Genomic DNA, 20289 nt, shown 5'->3' with positions numbered 1-20289 from the left:
TTCCCGCGTCCCCGATCACCACTTGGCGCTCATGCCCTCGTAGAGACATCGTGCCACGTTTTCTGAAGTTATCATCACCAATCCAGATTGTATTCCATCAGGATAAACACCAGCAGCGAAGCCTTCATTCCCCTTGTGGTGTCTCCAACAGCCTCAGGTGCTCCAAACTACTCCGGATGTAAAGAAGAAGGCTAATCACCCAAAAATAGCATTGAAACAGATTTATTTATTTATTATTTATTTACATATAGTGCAGCCCAATATAGGGCTATAGCAGGAGTGGGAACATTATACATTGCTACACAATAAAAAACATACACATACACAAAATATGAAAAAAGGAAGCGCTTTACATGTTAGCGAGGTGCGTAGTGGTGGTAGCTATAAAATCTTTTAGCGATAGTGAACGAATGTCGCCGGGGAGAGAATTCCATAGCTTAATTGTACGTGGAAAAAACTGTATTTGAATGTGTTAGTACGGGCAAAGATAGGTGATATGTTCAAGGCGTGGGAGCTACGGGTACAACTTGCGTTTGTAAATGTGATGTATTTACAATCAGAAAGACCACAAGTGGAGTTATTAATTGCATATCAAAGTTTTAAGGACTCGATGCGATACCGTGAAAGTAATGGCTCGATGTTCAGAGATTGCTGAGCCTGTGTTGGCGAGAAATTGCGGCTGTAATTTTGGCAAATGAAACGGATAGATTTACGTTGAACATTATTGAGCGAAATTATTTCACATTGTTTGTAGGGAAACCAGGCAACCGATGCATATTCAAGAACAGGGCGAATTAACGTTTTATATAATAACAGTTTAGTATCGCGAGGGGTCTTAGCTAAAATGCGGCGCCAATAACTTAATTTTTTTAGGGCTTTCCCGTTTATATATTCGATGTGTTTAGACCATGAAAGATGCTCTGTTAGAATGACTCCTAAGTATTTATATTGAGAAACTCTTTTAAGTGGGATGCCATCCAAAGAATAATCGAATGGGAGGGAGCTATGTCTATTGGCAAATGACATCACGACTGTTTTACTACAGTTAATGTTGATTTGCCACGTTTTGCACCAAGTGCAGAAAGACATAAGGGATTGTGCAAGACGGTGATGGTCATCAGTGGAGTTAATAGATTCGTATAATACACAGTAATCTGCATAAAGTCTGATTTTAGTTGAGGTGCTACAAGGCAAGAGGCATTTAGGCAACATGCTGTAGCTGCTGCTGCTGCATTTCCCAGATGACGCTGCTATTAATGAATGAGACATACGCGGACCGAATACACATCTATACCGATGGCTAAGTCTCATCTACCAGCTCTTCAGGTGCCGCGGTAATTCCGGCTATGAAAACTACAATCAAATTCAACAACCTCAACGCCAGTAGAGCTTGCTGCCCTACGTGCTGCTGAAAAATACCTCCTCCAAAAGACACCTCGGAAATGGGTCATCTTTTCCGACTCGAAAGCGCTTCAGAGTCTGTACTTTTCCCTATATCATAGGGCTCATGAGCAGCTGGCATATGAGATAAGAGAGGACCACCATCAAGCTGTCGCTAAGAGGCATGAAATTATATGTCAGTGGCTACGGGACATACCAGTATTGCTGGTAATGGCCTCGCCGACGAAGCCACACTGTCCGCTCATGTAAGAGCCCGACCAGTTCCAATCAAGTTATCCAGAACTGACGCTGCAAGAAAGCTTCATTTCATGGCTAAAGCTATGACACAAACATTGGTGTCATACTCGGTGGCTTACTCGATCCACATTGGAATAGATGATACGCCCATGTGTGACTCTTGTGGAACTACAGAAACGATTGAACGCATCTCATGTCTCTGTTCCCAATACGACGTCGAGCGTGAAGCTCTCCGGACAGCATTGAACCGGCTGGACTCTGGACTACTTTTGGAAATGAAGATCCTTGGACCATGGCATAGATGGCACACAAAGCCACGAAAGCGTTATTGCAATACCTTAAGTCGACAGGTCTTGGTGACCGTTTGGAGACTCGGTGCGAACCTTCAAATGTGCATGAAACTGTGCTCTCTCTCACTTCTCTCTTTTCTTCCCTATACTCCCTTCCCCCAGTGATGGGTTAATCTCCCTGTTTTTCCCCTCTTCTATTTCTCTCTCTCGCCACTCGCAAGAAGTCGCGTTAGCCTGCATGTAATCGCTGCATCCACGTCGCATACTATGCGGCCACGTGAACTGGCGTTTGCCTTAATGTAAAATGTGTAAACAATAAAATAACATGGAAATAAAATACATTTGCTAGTATCACGTCTCTCCTTGGGAAGCATTTAATCGAAATATCCCAGAGCTTCGCTTAAGAGGAAGCTTTAGATCGGGGCCAACTCCTATTTCTCTTTTCAACTAGTATACCTGAAACGCAAAAATGCTTTTATGTGACAGCTGCTGGACTAACTTCAATGAAATTTGTTGCATTTGAGAAAGAAAGTTAAATTCCAGCAACTCTAGGAAGTAGAAATTACATTTCGGAGCTCAATACTTTTGCGAAAATTGACGGAAATCGGTAAGTTAGAAAAATAGAAGCACAAAATTAGCAAATTCATAACTCTGCAGCAAAATCAGATATCGTAGTTCTGTAAACTGCATCTGTTAGAGAATCTCATGCGGATAAATGTGACATGTGGATTTACACACACACAGAGAGAGAGAGAGAGAGAGAGAGAGAGAGAGAGATAAAAGGAAAGCAGGGATGTTAACCAGTCAGGAGTTCGGTTGGCTACCCTACGCTGGGGGAAGGGACGAGGGGAATATAAAGGAGGGAGAAAGAGAGGGTTACATGAAATTGTCACAGGGCTTACAAGGGTGTTTCAAAAGTCCTACTTACAACATAATCGTGTATTTCTGACCGGTGTATAATGCATCAATGTTGTCTGCTTTATATGTACTATTAGAAGCTCTTGAGGGAATTGTAATAACGTTTTTTTATTGCTGAGTTACAGAGTTATAAACTTCATGTTTAAGTGTTTTGAAATTTTGAAAATTTCCGGGATATTTCTAAAAATATTGATTGCATAAAGTGAAAGTCTACTTCCCACAGTTATTAGATTTTAACTTTTCGTTTTAAAACGCAACAAACCTCATCAAAATTGGTGCACTGGTTGCGAGAGAAACGATTTCTCCGTTCCCATGTATTTAGATAGGAGCTCGGGAGCTAAAACTTACTCTTAACGTAGATTCAAATGAGGGCATTGGATCTTCCATAGCTCTTTTAATCATCCTTAACATCAAGTGCGCGATCTCGGAGATATCGGGCGAGCTAAGGACGAAGAGCAGAAATAAATGAAAATGAAAAGTATTGTTACATATATAACGACCCTATAAGCTATGTTGCACTGTTATTCCAACTGGATTATCACGAATCGAGACAACCTTTCTCTCCCGACTGTGGCTTGGAGTATCTTTTACGAATGCATTTGCTTGCCGCATCGGATTAGCTGACAATTCTGCCTGTGACAGTTGTGTCAGCGAGGAAACTTTTGAATATGTTCTCTGTTATTGTCCTCGCTACAGCTTACAGACACTGTCGCTCGTGACGGCATTGGTTAGCAGACGACCTTGGAGTGCCGGCTGATGCGGTCTTCACACCAGAAAGCGACGAAGGCGCTACTGAAGTTCTTCCAGTCAAGCGACCTGTTTGAACGACTGTGACGCTCATGCGTTCTTTTGTGTGTGTTGGTGTTCTTTTTCCCTCTCCCTCTCTTTCTCTGTGTGTGCTTTTTTTTTTTACCTTTCTGTCTCTTCTGACCAGTCTGTTACCCAGTGCAGGGTAACAGACTGGATATCTATCTTCCGCTTAACCTCCCTGCCTTTCAAGCCTCCTTTTTTTTTCTCTCTCTCTTTATTCATTTTAAAGTTTTAGCCAGCGTTTTCTTGTTTGAGGCTGCCGGCAAGATGCCAGCACATGCATAGTTCGGTAAAATCTACCTACATAAGATCTGTGAACAACTTGGGCTAAATTTACACAGCTTTGCGACCAGCCGTAGTTGCTTAGTGGCTATGGTGTTGGACTGCTGAAACACGAGGTCGCGGGATCAAATCCCGGCCACGGCGGCCGCATTTAGATGGCAGTGGAATGCCAAATTACCCCTGTACTTAGATTTAGGTCCACGTTAAAGTACCCCTGGTGGTCCAAATTATTCCGTAGTCCCCCACTACGGCGTGCCTCACAATCAGATCGTGGTTTTGGCACGTAAAACCCCATAATTTTTTACCGTTCGTAAGTTCTTGTCATTTACCGACCGCATTCGCTGATATGTCCAGCATCAGGATTGGCTGACATTTTCTCTTATGAAAAATTCTAGCGTTACAACTTTTTGTGAATATGAGCAGATGTGGAACGGTGCAACAAGTGCAACCGTGTTCATATAACGCACATAGTTATATTTTCATGTCACCATAACCACCGGACTTTAAATATGGTGCATCAAGCGCGATTCAGTTCGCTTGAAGAAGCATGCGCTATAAAACAAAAGCATTTCTTTCACTAACTTTCGCATCGCAAGGTTTACGGCATCCTGGACAGCTGGCACCGCGAACGTTTCCTGAAATTAGGGTGACATGAATGTCATGACAACTGATCTTCTATTTTCCGTTGTACTGATTTCTTTGCATTTGACAGGGACATAAAGCTTTGTTTTTCTTCCACATAAACGAGGAACTAGAAACATGGCACTACGCTCACCTTAGCTCTCTTGAAATTAATCGTTGCCTGTATGTGCTCAAGCTTAAAGGGACAATAAAGGGAGCGCTCAGGTCAAACGGGATGGTCATGTTGCCTTTGTAGAGCCCGCAGATGCCCGTGGACGTAACGGGGCTATTTACACACACGTTTGAAAACCTTCCGCTTGCGCATACGCAGACGTTGGTGGTGAACGGACTTACCAAAATGGGCAGTCTCTGGCGCAAGCATTCCAGCGGACCGGCCTCACAGTGAACGCGTAAACACTGTAGCTCCACAGCCAGGAAAGCAACAACGCAGTCCCTACGCGTGTTCCGTCCCTCAGCAGGCAGGTTGAACGTTTATTGGGTAGCGTGCAGTGCACGCTCGACACATTTTACACCTCCCTTGTGACTTGATGATCGCTTGTTTCGAGCGAAGGTTATCGCATACGCGTGGCAAGTTTTGCAGTTTTGCGCATAGATAATGTTCCTTATCGCTGGAACTCGCCAACGCACTTATACGTTCTTGCGCAAAATCACACTTAGACGGGAAATTTATTCAAAGACGGCCGGTGGAACTACGAATCCGGGCTTTCACCGAAATGTTTGTTCCCCGTCAATTTTTCATCCGTGTACACCTGCACATTGCAATGGACCATGGCTGGCGATGAAAATGCGTGAGAACTCCAAAGCAGATATTCTATTTCTTAGAAGAAGTAGCCTCTCAAGGAACCACGAATAAGTAATCCGCCTTACTTTGTTGAAATGACGGTTAAGAAGAGATATTTAGCCGTTTTACAGTGGTGACGGCTACTGCTGTTCACGTGGGAGTGAGGAAAAATAATACTAATATAAGATAGAAATGAATAATAAAAAAAAAGAACGTCAGAAGTTCACTAAAGCAGAATTTCACAGATTTAAAGAAAGAGTACATTAGGTCACACAGGTACCGCTTTATTTCCCGTTCCTTATTCATGCCGTTTATGATCGAAAAAAAAATGGCATGGTCATGACTAAGAAATACCATACTCTTATCAGCGACAGCTACCGCTAACTGTAAATGTACATGTGTAGATGCGCAATAACACCCTCTGTCATAAGGACTGACAAAATCGTATCATGCCTTATGTACTGGGGGTGATAAACATGCACATTAACAGCGTGCACAGAATGCTATGATTGCTTGTCAGTAATATTTTCTCTTGTTGTCGTTAAGTTTAACTTAGCAGTGGTGTTTTTGAATTTCTACACTTCTCTTGTTGAGCTGCAGCATCGCGCAAACGTATTATGCACATGAGAGCATGATCCATGATGACGTATCGGGGGACCATCTCCTGAACGCTGCACGACCGTATCGCCACCTGAGCTTTTCGCTTGTAAGTGTTGTTTGAAATAAATTGGGCGGCTGCTAATGATATGTCCAACATGACGATTGGCTGGCACCTGCTCTTACGAACATTTCTAGCGTAAGAACTTTCTAGTAAATGCGGGCTCAAGGGCCCGTAATATAACAACAGTTCTTACCCTAAACCTGTTCGTAACAGCAGTTCTTACCCCAAGACTGCTCGTAAGAAAGTGGTCAGCCAATGGAAAAAAGCGCTTATGAACAAAAGGTTTTGTGAATTCGGCATCTGGGACCGAATTCACCGAGCTTTTCTCTTGTAAGCGTTGTTTGGAATTTGCCAGCTGCCTTCGCTAATCATATTGTTACGCTCAGGACGAGTCAATTAAACGAGAAACTATTTACAGATTATATTTACAGCAGTGGTTGCAGCGCTGACCGGTTGGATTCACAGCGCGAGCCCAGTTCGTTCTTCCTCCTCTTTGCTCGAGTGATCGCGCCCGCGCGCCTCGTTCAAACGACCAAATACAACACGCGTGTAGCAATATGCCCGTCTTTCCGACTGGCTAGGACTTGCTCTGACAAACAGTTTTAGCGTAAGAAATTTTTCATGCTATTAGCATTCTTTGCCTACTCAGGTATCTATCTATCTATCTATCTATCTATCTATCTATCTATCTATCTATCTATCTATCTATCTATCTATCTATCTATCTATCTATCTATCTATCTATCTATCTATCTATCTATCTATCTATCTATCTATCTATCTATCTATCTATCTATCTATCTATCTATCTATCTATCTATCTATCTATCTATCTATCTATCTATCTATCTATCTATCTATCTATCTATCTATCTATCTATCTATCTATCTATCTATCTATCTATCTATCTATCTATCTATCTATCTATCTATCTACGCAGACCCAGTGGCCCAAGTTGTCTATATACCAGCTTTGGTCACTAGATAAGATGCTCGTGGTCATGACGTCGTCGTGGTCAGTCTATCGTCGTCATTCCAGCTTTGTCATCTGACTCTCGTCATGCTGTTGTCGTCACGCCATCATCGTCATACAGTCGTCATGCATTCGTTGTCATACCGTCGTTGTGATGCCGTCGTGGTCGTTCCGTCGTTTCACTCCTGGGGGAGCTATTCTGTAAGAGTCCACCTAGCGGACTGTCCACTTCGGCTGTCGCCATTGGCTGCCGCTTCACGAGCGCGAAGGAGACTGGCTGGCACCTTCGCGCTCGTGAAGCGGCAGCAAATGGCGGCAGTCGAAGTGGACAGTCACTAGGTGGACTCTTACAGAATGCGCATATGAGGGCATATGAGGGCCCGATGCGCATATGAGGGCGGTGTACAAATGGCACAGAGTAAGACACGCAAAACAAAACTACAAAAACAACAGAAAAGAACAAACGAAACTTAGTTCGAGAGATACGGCTTCATCCGCATGACATGCACCACTTCGGGAAAGTTATTGCGGCGACTGGAGCTACTGTCACTGGCAGGAACAACCTCGTAGGTCACGTCGCTCAGGCGTCGAATCACTCTGTACGGCCCAAAGTACCGTCTTAGCAGTTTTTCAGAAAGTCCACGACGGCGTATGGGTATCCAAACCCATACTTTATCGCCGGGAGTGTAGAGATCGGACCTGTGTCGAAGATCGTACCGTTTCGCATCTTGGCCTTGCTGATAGCAGATGCGTACGCGGGCAAGCTGTCTGGCTTCTTCGGCGCGCTGAGTAAATTCGACAACGTCGGTAGGTATGTCGTCACACTCGTGAGGCAGCATGGCATCCAATGTTGTTGTGGCTTCGCGACCGTGGACCAAGCTGAAGGGTGTCATTCGAGTAGTTTGTTGTCGAGCGGTATTGTACGCGAAAGTCACATAAGGCAAAATCTGATCCCAGTTCTTGTGTTCCACGTCGACGTACATGCATATCATGTCTGCAAGGGTCTTATCAAGCCGCTTCGTTAGTCCGTTGGTCTGGGGATGATATGCGGTTGTTCTCCGGTGGCTTGTACCACTTAGTGTGAGAACCGAGTCAAGAAGTTCTGCAGTGAAGGCAGTTCCCCTGTCTGTGATGACTACTTTTGGGGCATCGTGCCGAAGGACGACGTTTTCGATGAAAAAATGAGCCGCTTCGGCTGCTGTTCCCGCTGTGTAGCTTTAGCCTCTGCGTAGCGCGTCAGGTAATCGGTTGCGACAATGATCCATTTGTTGCCGGCTGTAGACGTTGGAAATGGGCCCAAGAAATCCATTCCAACTTCGGTGAAAGGTTGTCCTGGTACCTCGACTGGATGTAAGAGACCTGCAGGCTTGCCGGGAGGTGATTTGCGTCTTAGGCAGTCGGAACATGTTTGTACATGATGTTTCACAGCAGCGGATAGCTTTGGCCAAAAGTACTTGCGTCGGAGTTGGGACAGTGTTCTCGTGTAGCCTAGATGACCTGAGGTGGCGTCATTGTGGTATGCTGTTAGTATTTCTTTGCGAAGTGATGCCGGTATGACAAGCAGATACGTGTTGCCGCTGGCAGAAAAGTTCTTCTGGCATAGAGTCACGGGGCGTCTTTACTTCGGCCTTCCAAGAAATTAATGAGTGGGAGTAGGTCTGGGTCGTGGCGCTGCTCCTGTGAAACGTTGACGGCGTCGACGACTTCCAAAAATGCAGCGTCCACGTCCACGTCATCGGTACCTGCGGGCTCGACGGGTGACCGCGAAAGGCAGTCGGCGTCGGTGTGCCTTTTCCCAGATTTGTAAATTATGGTCATGTCGAACTCCTGAAGCCTAAGACTCCAGCGCGCCAGACGGCCACATGGATCTTTCAAGTTAGTCAGCTAACAAAGAGAATGATGATCGCTGACAACCTTGAATGAACGGCCGTACAAATACGGGCGAAATTTGGTAACCGCCCACACCACGGCGAGGCATTCCTTCTCGGTAGTCGAGTAGTTTTCCTCCGTACGAGAGAGAGTTCGGCTGGCGTAAGCGATTACTTTTTCGAAGCCGTCTTGCCACTGTACCAGTACGGCCCCTAGACCAACATTGCTCGCATCGGTGTGAAGTTCTGTAGGGGCTTCCAGGTCAAAGTGCGCAAGAACTGGAGGCGTTTGCAGGCGCTGGCGTAGTTCGTCAAATGCTACTTGCTCATTTTAACCCCACAGAAAGGGAACATCGTCGCCTGTAAGGCGTGCTAACGGGGCAGCAATACGTGAGAAGTTCGCAATGAACCGCCGGTAATAGGCGCACAGCCCCAAGAAGCGCCTCACTGCCTTCTTGTCCGGGAGTCGTGACGAGAGGTGGAGCTTCCGGACTGGGTGTACGGGGCCTGATAGGGGTTGAACGCCTGAGGTTCAAGGCTCCAGCACCTACACCAGTGTCGCAACGTCAAAAACAGAGGTCGCACAGCCCTGATCAAGAGGGATAGCAGCAGGTAGCCTTTTTAATACAGCGCGCTACTGCGACTTCTTCTTCTTCGCCGCGCCTTGATAGAAACGCGCTTGCCTGCTCGCATATAGTCCTCCTCTTCATCGGAGTACAGGCGCGGCAATATAGTTCTGTATTCACGGAAACCTCTTATGCTATAATTGTTGTAAGAGCAAATTCCCGCTAATCGTTATGGTGGACATATTAGCGAAAGTGGCCAGCCAATGGTAAAGAGCACTTAGGAACGAAAAACTTTAGAGTAGCTATGTTCCTCGATTTCGCCAGAACTTCAACCTGCAAGTGTAGCCTGTAGTCACAGCAAACTGAACAAGCTTTACAGGATAGATTGAGAACTGATCACATGCTTAAGTACCGAAATGCGGTGACATTCCTGTCACTTTTTCTGACCTCGCATGCATATCGCGTAGCAGCGTGAGACGGTGCGGAATCGCACTACCCATACTCGTTCTCGGCGGAACCTGTGGGGGCTGTGACTTCGCCACATCGACGTGTCAAGTCGGCGTTCAGAAATAAGCGAAAGGCGGTCTCACTTCCCACGCATCAGAGATAGCGAATGTCGACGATCCGGCCAAAACAGACAGAATGAAACGAAAATAACTGTGCGTAGGGAAAGTCGTAAACAGAAACGCCACACCGTCCCCTGCTCTCGGGTGTTGTGTGCGCCGTCAGCAGCGGCCGCTGAAGCACTCGTACCTCATTCAGCGCGTCCGGTTACTATTCCTATCTGGGCGAGCCTTGGTGATTGAACGCGGCCGCACCGTTTCGAGATACCGATGGGGCGCGGCTCGGCACTTTCGCGTCGCGCCACGAGACATTCAAAACTGTCTTTGGGGCCCTGAAATCAAATGCCGGGTCTTGTTCGGTCAGGAGGACGTGTTTGTCTTGCGAAAGCACCGGGCTGCTTCTGCGCTTCTCGTCAAAATGGAGAAGACCCCGGAGAGAGGGTGGTTGAAGTGGGGTGCAGCCGTGCTTTTCCGCTACCTGTGTTTCGGGGTGTTCCGGTTACTACCCTCGGTCTCCACTCTGGCAACTTTTGTCTTTCGACTCCGGTTAGCCTATCTCCCCATTCAAGGAGCACGCGCGCGCATAGGTCAACGGCTGCGTGCGTGCCGCAAAGTGGTACAAGCCATGGGTATTTTAATAATTATCGTGCTGAAATCACTACGCGTTCTTTCTGTAGTGAACAGTTTCTCATGCCAGCAGGAGTGTTGTTTGTAAGCCAGTTTCTATTACTGTTCTTACTTGTGAGGACACAATTGTCCATTTTTAGACACAGTTTTGCAGTTGAAGTTCTAACGAAGTGAATTACGAATTGGCAATACACACGTGCGCAAAAATTCCACAGATAGGGTATTTAAACAATGGAAGGCATGTCTCTGTTTCAGGCGTTCCAATCAGGCTTCACTATTGGTTACAAATGTATTTAAAGAGACTCTGGTGACATTCTTCGCAGACTGCTTCCAGTGACCTTTTGATGAAAAGGTCATCTGGAAACAATTCACGCATAAAAACAAAAGAAAGGGCAATTAGGCAGAAAAGAGAGAGAGAGGGAGAAAGAGAGTGCGAGGTGGGAGATTGCAGATGCATTGTCTTGTATGTACAAACAACATGTAAGCTGTCATTGTGCACGTTTATCACGACCTGCGAGTATGCATAGTTTCGAATATGCCAGTGTTCGCCTAGTAAACGTTACGCTGTAAAACCACAACAGAAAAACATAATTTCGATGCAAAAAAAAAAAGGGGGGGGGGGCGATGAAGCACTCATTTTCTAATTTTGATGTTGTCTTTCAGATATAATAATTTCCGGGCGTATGTTATAATCTGCTGACTAATTTTTACTTTTTTGTGTGACTTAATTGCATTGTGCATTTTACTTTGTACACACGGCTCCTGCACTAGCTCCTTTGAGGCTGCAGCACGAAGAAAGAAAGAAAGAAAGAGAGAGAGAAAGAGAGAGAGAGAGAAAGAAAGAAAGAAAGGAAGAAAGAAGGAAAGAAAGATAGGAAAAAAAAGGAAGAAAGAAACACCAAAATCAATCAAACAAGAAGGCGCAGAACGAGCCCGTTGAAGAACTTTTTGATAGAATTTAGCGACCCGTGGGGATATTTTGTGGGCTCTCGATCAGAAAATTCGCGGCGAGTTAGTCACGCTATTGCTACTTTACTTTGATTTATCTTAGAAGACGTGTTTTACATTCAGCTTTCCATGCCAGTTTGCACGTTTCGCTTCACAAAAAGGAAGGGAATATATCTGTTTCATTGTGTCATCTGCCGGAGCACGTCTGAAAATGAAATGCTTGCGTGCAGATCAATCTTCTCACAATTATTTGTCATTTTTAATTACTGTGCTGTTTTCCCTTTTACTGGGAGGCCTTCGTGATGCACCTCCTAATCGTCGTCCTTGTGTAAGGCCGCCACCATAGCCTGCTGCATAGAGTCTTTCTCTCTTCCATTCAATAGCGGCGAGAAAGTCCTTGATGAACACAGCCGACATCCTGAACGTATTTATGGCAGGTAGTATTTATTGAATGTTGATTGAAGGTTTTATTGAGGACGCGCGTTAAGAACATAGTAGTTCTTGGTGAAAGGATTGGAACACCCACTGCGAGAGGTTCGCCTCATTTGAAGTATACCCACTGTAGCAGCATGATCACTCATCGTGTGAGGTACAATTTTTAATGATACGAATTTTAAGAAAGATTTACCCCACCATAGACAAGCCACGTCAAATTTATCCACCGACGCCAGCGCTTGCTATTCCCCTACCGGAGCAAGGCGAACTTTCACGTGGGGGCCTGTCGATTTCGCTAGCTGCACCCGCTCGCGTTGCACGTGGCCGCTTCTTTATTCGATTCACGAGAAAAGAAGAACAGTGGTCGAAGAAGGAATTCCTCTCGAGCCAGCCTTTCAACAATGTGACTTGTCTTCGTCGAGGCAACAACTTCCACGGATGCTCGATGGAAACACGCAGCAGCTAACCGCGGGAGTGTAGAGTATGATGGCAGAAGTCGAAAGGTTCAAACACGAGTGTCTTTAGTTGTGTTAGCGACGGAAATGAGGAGGGTGGGTGGTATAGTAAGAATACGAAATAGAACAGTGTCCTCAAGTCTATGCAGGCCCTGTCAATCTCAGGGGCCTAATTTTTTGTGAAAACACGAAGGAGAGATATACTGTTTTCGCAGTTAAAAAACGAGAAATAAAAAAAATGAACAAAAAAGGTTAACAGAAATGAGTTAATCAATAGACTCGTATTCGAACACATTGCATTCATTTCACATTTGCTCTGCTTACTCGATCCGCTTCGTGGCTATAACGTTGCGCTGCTTGGAACGAGGGTGTGGGATCGGTTCCCGGCCACGGAGGCCGCATTCCGAGAGCTTTCGTGCTAAACATGCTCATGTACTGTGCGTCGGGTTTGCAGTCAAGAACACCAGGTGGTGGAAATAAATCCGGAGGCCTCCAGTACGGTGTCCCTTATAGTCCACTTTTCACCTTCTGGACGTTAAGTCCCGCAATTTAACATTACTGCACGAACACTTTGCACACTGCTATGCACCGGAAGACCAGGACACCTTTGTGCATATTTATGACATGCAGGATGAGTGTGAACTTAACCTCCTGCTGGCTCTAACTTTATTTTGAAGCATGAAATACCATAAGTGTGCACGCTTCCCTTCATTTAGGCGACAATTGCAATCACTTCATTACATGAAAAATAAGAAAAGCAGGGACCTGATGCTAACGAATATTTAGGTAGAAAATTACTGTATCAGAACATATTTTGCTTTCGATACATTTACAATCTGCTCGAAGGAAATAATGAGCTCGACACAGACGCACATTTCCTTCGCAGAAGCACTTTTTTTTTTCTTGACTCACTCCGCGTCATTGACGTAACAATGCAGGACTGTAGCTGTGCTTTCGCGACGTTTAACCGGTGAAAATGATTGTTTGAGCTTGATCCAGATCAGATGGTGTAGATGTCCTTCGACACGAATCCCTTGTGGCAAATCGTCCCCATAAAGTTTACACACGAAGTTCAGCGCGCGCAGAAAATCGTGCTTTGGAAACTGAGGAGGACAGCGCGGCCGTTGTAAGTTTTTCGCTGTAAGTGGCGTCCGATGATGATGATGATGATTTATTGGCATCCCCTTTGAAACGGGACGACGACAAATAGTCGCCTAGCCTGCTTGATTTAATCAGGTATACTATACATGTTCTTTATCTACCATTTTTGTATACCTCTCATTATTCTTTTTCTTTTTCAAAAATTTACCTTGTACCGCTAGCGATGATTTTAAGAGATCAGGTCGTATCCATCTTTTCCCTGCTTTTTTTTTCCACCGCAGTTCGCAGTTCCACATTTCCCCAGTTCCAGGTCCGCAGTTTAGGGTGCCTCGATGCCAGCGCCGCCGTTCAGGGTGGTGCCATCCTTAGACCGCACCCACGCCGCCGCTTTCTCGCTGCGACGCCATCTTGAGTCACAGCGAGCGGTTGCGAGTGCTTGGTGCCGGTGCTTAGTTCGAGACACAGTGCGCGCAGATGCCTCGCTGACGCTTCTACTTGTTGGACAGTGTTCAGCCGCATGAATGACAAGCTTGTCAAGTGCATCGAGTCGACATGACGGGCTGTTGTGTTCCCAAGTGCACCGGATCGACGCGTAAAGGTCTTCGTTGTTTACGCTTCCCCCGGGACCCAGAGCGAAGGAAGAGATGGGAAGCCCATGTAAAGCGGTATCACTGGAAGGCAACGGATAGATCCTACATTTGCGAGGTAAGTGTCAAGAAAGTTTAGACTATCGCATCGTGTTTTTCATTTAAATAAGAAAGTATTCTCTGATCCTCGCTCACGAACTAAGCACTGCACCGATGCTGTCTGAGTAGCCTATGGTTTGCGAGCGCGCGTCGCATAGGCTTTTGCCGTTTTGATCGGCGCAGTCTATGCGAGTAGTACCCTTATTTTAAGAACTGACGAAAATGCTTCGCCGCGAAATAGCCTTACATTAGCTACAAATCGTCAAGTAAACCACCTATTTTACTTTTTCACGGGAAGCACACATCGTGTGTCTCTTGTTTCTTTTTTTTCCCCCTCAGTTTCTTTTTTCGCTACTGGTTATTTGGGACTAAAGAAAACAGTGCTTCTTCTGGGGAGAGCGGCTGTTGTGTACGTGGCAAGCGAAGCATTGTGATTTTCTCTATTCTCAGCAGATATCTTGCGGATCTCAGGTTGTTACGTTATATAGCTGATTTTTTAGACGAATATATTTGTAGCGTGGTGCTCGTAAGTCGATGGTCATTCGTGCTCATTCCCGATCGTAGTGGGTACTGTGACGGTCTTTAAATGCCTGTGCACGGTATGCCCAGGTGTAGTAGAGTTAAGGGGCATCATGGGACCAAAATGTTTCGGCGCTTTCTGGCATGGTGTCTGTTGTAGCCTGTTATTTCTTCGAAACGTGTGAAGCGAGGTAATACAGCATTACTTCTGCGAAAATTTATTTTTAAGCACTGTAATGGGTTCTCTGTATTTACAAGGCAACTTTTCATATCAATAATCACTTTTGTTGTTTTACTTGTACTTAGAAACACTTTGAAGAGGACCAGTACGAGGGAAATCGACAGGATGGGCGCCGTCTGTTAGTCAACAGCCCTACATCATCATGGACTATATTTTCGAAGTGAAAAACATTGCTAATCTGTATTTGACTGTCTTAGTTTCATTTACGGTTTTTGTACGCGATATGTATGCAGTGTTGTTTATTTTTTCAATGTAGTTATCAGTGTTCTAATGGTTATTTATAAAATGTTCTGTACTCGCCATCGATGTGTTTGGCTGATGCGACATATTCAATGGTAGCTGCTGTAGTCTGGCTGGATATCTTGATTAATATTACCCGCGGTTGCGTTTTCTTGTTTGCATTCTTGTTTTCGATTTATATTGTGTGCAATAACGTTGATGTACTCACTTGAACCCCCCCCCCCCCCCCCCCGCATGTAATGAATAAATTAAAAAAAACTCTCACTATCCCGAATTGTGTGTCGAGCCTACCTTGCGAATTTTTTTTTTTATCTCGTCTTTCAACATAACCTTCAGGCGCCACACAGTACATATAATTTTTCATGTACATATCTCTTTCATGATTGATTGTAGTAGACATTATAAGTAAATGTATTCTGTGCATCGTTTGGTTTCTTGTGTGTACTACGCAAGATCGACACAGACAAGTTACGTTACATGTTTCTCTACAGCACTAACTAAACCTTATTTTCACATCGCAGTTATTTTTACACCAGCTTAATCCCATTTTTGTGGGCAAAAAAAGCAAAATTGCGCGTAGATATTGTCAAATAATTGCAACGAACGCGAAGAGCATGCGCAACGCAAAGGAAACTAACCGCTGTGCGCGAGTGGCTGGCTACGGTAAAGGAGGCGTGACGTGTAAACCAAAATACAACAGCGAAAAAGAAAAACTTTACACACACGGGGGTCGCAAACCTTATATACCAAGCATCGAAGCGCAAAAAAAAAAATAGTGCGTATTTCAAACATACACACGGCATATTAAATGTAAATTGAATTAGGCAACTTGGGGCATGTTCCCGGCGCCATACATTTACGTCTTGGACCTTCGACGAGTTAACGGCTATTGGTTATAAAGATGTGCAGATGCGATACCGATAAAAAAATCCTCATCAAGGCAAAGCACTTGGAAGTGCGCCGCGAGTAACACTATTTATGAACGCAAGCGTAGCTGAGTCTCAGCTCGTGTGACTCAATATGGCGGCGCCAGCGGGGTTGTCTCCACCCTGGACGGCGGCGCTGGGCATCGAGGCACCCTACCGCAGTTCACACCGAAGCGCCCCCGCGCGGCGATGTGGTTGTCTATGTGGCGCGGGCTACGCACCCGACACCGTGGCTTGGCTGCTATGACATTCCGCTGCTGAGCCCGAGGGCGCGAGTTCGATTCCCAGCCCCCACAGTCGCATTACCACAGGTGCGTAGCGCAAAACGGGCGGTACCCTGAGGCTTCAGTGCAGGCTATTAAATGTGAAAATTAAACCGGAGCTGTTCACTAATGCGTTATTCACGGCGGAGGCGTAGCCTATGGACAGTAAGCGGCCATAATATATTATTAGGCTCGGAGCACCTTGTTTAACGAGGCTGGCTGCTCCGGAAAGGCGGGCTTTGTCGTTGAGCACAGAGACGGTGCCGCGCAGCGACCGCCGAGGGAAACCCGATCGGCGCTTCCTACCGGACACTGTGGCGTGCGTCCTTTCGCTGAGTGGGCGCTGTCCAGCTCTTTGACGCACGTGGCGACCATTGAAAGCCGTTATCGGTCGTTCGCGTGTCAAGGCTCTCGAGGGGTCAGAAGCAGCACTTTCTAATACGGGCCCTGTAGGCGCAACTCCTTGTTTCGCATTGTTTCAAGCAGGAGCGGCCAAGCAGGGTCGACCAGGAAGTACAGGGTCCACACTTTTATGGGGAACACCTCATTACTATTCAATCGCTCACAACAGTTTAAATTTGGCATGAAATCCTTCAGACTAATCTGTCAATAATAGATATCTGCTTTAGAAGTCGTATAAGGTACATTTACCCCATGGAGTAGAAGAAATGCCGAAGTCATAATTGGCTTGACTAGTAATGAAGCGTTTCCCCTACAAGTGAACGACCCTGTAGACGAAATTATTGCTGTCCGCTGATGCAGTTGTGTCAGCTTTCCAAAGCTCGTAGGACGCACTGGGTCGGGGAAGTTTATTTCCACAAGGCGAGGAACAAACTAGACGGTGAGCGTCTAAGCGTGGGTCATCTGACGCGCAGAATCACATGCAGGATCAATTTTGCTTATTCTCTTAACTGTGGCGTTGTCTCTGCCATCGTCACCCAACTGGAAGCTACCACTATTAGCGACGTTGACACTAACGGTAGCAGCCTTATAGGGATGCGATTAACCACGAAAAGCAGACAGTACAACCCCTTTCCACACTTAAGATTTTTACAGCGAAGCTGTTAAGGGCTCAGTCTCCGATGGTCGTGTCCGCGTGTAGAAAAAAAAAAAAAACTCTCATTGGCCGTATGCTGTACGTGCGAGTGAAAGCGCGCGAGGGACGCGCGCTTTCACGGAGAGCGAACGCACGGCGGAGAGCAAACGCGACTTCCGTCGCGCGAAAGGCCGTGGGGGGACGGGAGGGAGGGAGGGAGGGGACAAGTACCAGCAACGCACATAACTGTTGTCGACGGCGGCGGCGTTTTGCCCGAGTTCGCACTGAACGCGCGCGGCGTTGGTGACGTGTTTATGAAGAACGTGTCCACCTTTGCCGTACGCCCTATGGCGGTGTACCGTAGCGACCATAAGGCCATGGTTCCTGTGGTCACTAAATAAATGAAAACCACCGTATCATGTATATTTCTCATTCTTTAATAGTTCAAATAACCAATTACACCATCACATCTTAATAGTCATAATTGGAAATACATAATTCCCACCATTGTACAGCTTCGCTGGTCTTCCATCTCCACCTCAGTGGAAGGGCTGAGAGTTTTTTTTTTATGCTCCCCTCCGCCCCCTCCCTGACCCCTCCCCCAGCTGTTTTCTTCTTCTTTTTTTTTCTTTTTTGAAGTAATAGCGAAGGCGTTATTGCGACTAGATGCGGGGGTGGAGAATGTACGCTCCAAACGCCCAGGTCATGATCACCCAGTGAGGTGTGAGTATACGAGCAGCCGTAAAAAGGTTTCACAGGAACAGAAACGCCTGTTCCGTCGCCGCTTATCAAAAGCTTCCCGTATTATTTTCTTGCGTTCATGACTTTTATGCTCTCTAAATAAGCAATAAGCTACATAATTTTTTGTGTGTATTTGGAATTGGTAACAGTGTAAACATGATTTAACACTTTGTGCCTTTCTGCGTGAGTCTTGCACGCGAATGAGGAGCAAGATATGAAGCCTCCTAAAGTGTACATTGCGATCGCGAATAATGAATTAAAGGGAATCCCTTTCCGATACCTCAAGTTAATTAGGCTAAGAACGGTGGAAGATCATGAAAATTAATGTCTACGTTATTACAACCGCAGAACCACATTTAACCTGTAGTATCAGAAAGAGCAATGTCAGCACGATCGAATGCACATTTTTCCATACAACAGTACCGTTACACCTGGTGCCGTCGCAAAAGCAATTAGCATGCACCGACACTTGGCACGCATAGACACGTTACGGCGGTTTGGTGATCACGGACAGTTGAGTAGTAAGGCGCGTGGGGGGGAGATTGCATCTGAAAACATGGCTTTGTCCACGTGTTCCGCCGCGCTGAACACCGTCTCTTTCAGCACAGCGCCTCCAGATATCGGCGCGGGAGCGGCTCGCGGCGAAAGCCGTTCACCGCTTGGCCGCCTTCTAATTGCAGTTCATTTGTACCGCCGGCGAAAGATAGCTCCCGCGGCGGCCGCCCTGATGGCAGATGCGGTCGCACGAGCGAAGGAGCACCCTCCCAACACCACGCGCGTCTCCGTCACCCGAGGAGCGCGACTGCGAGCGGGGCAACATTTTCAGCTCGTAAACTACGCCCTAATGACTCGCCCTCGCGCCGTTTATCTGATCGGCCCTGGAAATAGAAGCGTGCACGGCGTTCGGGCGCCGGGCTCTGCGGACAAAGGCGCCCCCGGAGCCGCCGGCACACACACACACAAGGGCCTTAGGTGCAGCCCGCAAGATGAATGCGAACATGGGTCGCGCAAGAAACAAAGATGGCAATCCACGCAGGTGGAGCGGGAATGACGGAAAGGCATTTGCGTTCTGTGACGAATCCCGATTGCGAAAGTGTCTCCGCGGCTATGTATAGAGGATCGCGAGGCTGCAACGAGGCTGCGGCGGCGACGGCTGGGCCGGCCTCCGCCCAGATTAATGGCCCCCTCCCGATCGTGCCGAGGGGCCGTAGGTTGCGACCTCGGCGCCGGAGATGCTTCCAGCCGCTCTGAGTCGCGCTCCCGTCTTCCGCGCGTGCGCGCGAGAGCTAGCGAGCAGTCACAATAATCCGCATGTTAAGGCGTTGCCCACGTACGAGGCGGCGACCACACAACCGCGACGCTTTCACCGAGCGTTGTAGAAGACAGGCGAAGTAGGAGGCCGCCCGGCCCTGTGACGCGCGTCGTTCACCATGTTTTGTCTAGCGGAAAATTTTCAAATTTAGCTCGTAATTTCTCTGTCGCGCATGCTCTCCGTGTCATTGCGCGCCACTGAAAACACCATACAGGAACGATCGCGAAATTGCGCGCGAAAAGCAAAACAAGGCTGACTGACTGATGTATGATTGATTTATTGATTGATTAGAAATGTTGATAGCTATTTTGTCGCCGGCTCATCGACGAACAATAAATTGTTAAATATTTAGAGGGTGATAACATGAGGTGATACGAGGGCGTTCCGGCAATGAAGCAGTTTTCTCAAACGTGCGAGGGCGCACGAGGCGAAATGGGTTGGTGCGAAAGCTTGGCTGGAAGCTTCTCACATGCATGAAACAAGCCGATACAGTCGGATTCAGCTCCAAGAACCACGAAACAGTCGAAGCCGAGATGGTCAGTGCGCATTGAGGGCTATTAGTAAAAAAATTGGTGTGGTTTAGCTTTGGTTAACCTGCATGGTTGATAGCGAAAGCTTCACTGCCCTGGCTAGGCCCACTGTCGAGCTGTGACCGAGGTGTGGTTTAGCAATGATATACAGACATGTTTGCAATGAATACAGTGTTTATTCATAATTTTTTGTGCCTATGAAGACACTGCGGTGATCAGTAAAGTAGTGAGACTTGG

General features: G+C 46.6%; 1 protein-coding gene across 6 annotated transcripts in view; it reads right to left on the bottom strand.

The window, feature by feature from the left end:
• LOC125946332 (uncharacterized) overlaps window positions 1–20289 on the bottom strand; it is a 136998-nt gene that overhangs the window by 18533 nt on the left and 98176 nt on the right. For 4 of the 6 annotated variants that reach the window (XR_007467521.1, XR_007467519.1, XR_007467517.1 and 1 more), the window contains exon 1: window positions 4914–5044. The exons of 1 other annotated variant lie outside the window; for it this stretch is intronic. Coding sequence is in view for 1 of the 5 variants with exons in the window: in XM_049669089.1 (XP_049525046.1) it covers window positions 4914–4941 (28 nt within the window). In the remaining 4 variants the exon portion in view is untranslated. Of the gene's footprint in view, window positions 1–4913; window positions 5045–20289 lie in introns of those variants that run through there. One more of the 6 variants, XM_049669089.1, reaches the window with a different exon arrangement.

The sequence above is a fragment of the Dermacentor silvarum genome, chromosome 1 (genome assembly GCF_013339745.2).
Source record: "Dermacentor silvarum isolate Dsil-2018 chromosome 1, BIME_Dsil_1.4, whole genome shotgun sequence".
NCBI lineage: Eukaryota > Metazoa > Arthropoda > Arachnida > Ixodida > Ixodidae > Dermacentor > Dermacentor silvarum.
The sequence above is the reverse complement of the archived record's forward strand: the minus strand, read 5'-3'. Positions and strand labels throughout refer to the sequence as shown.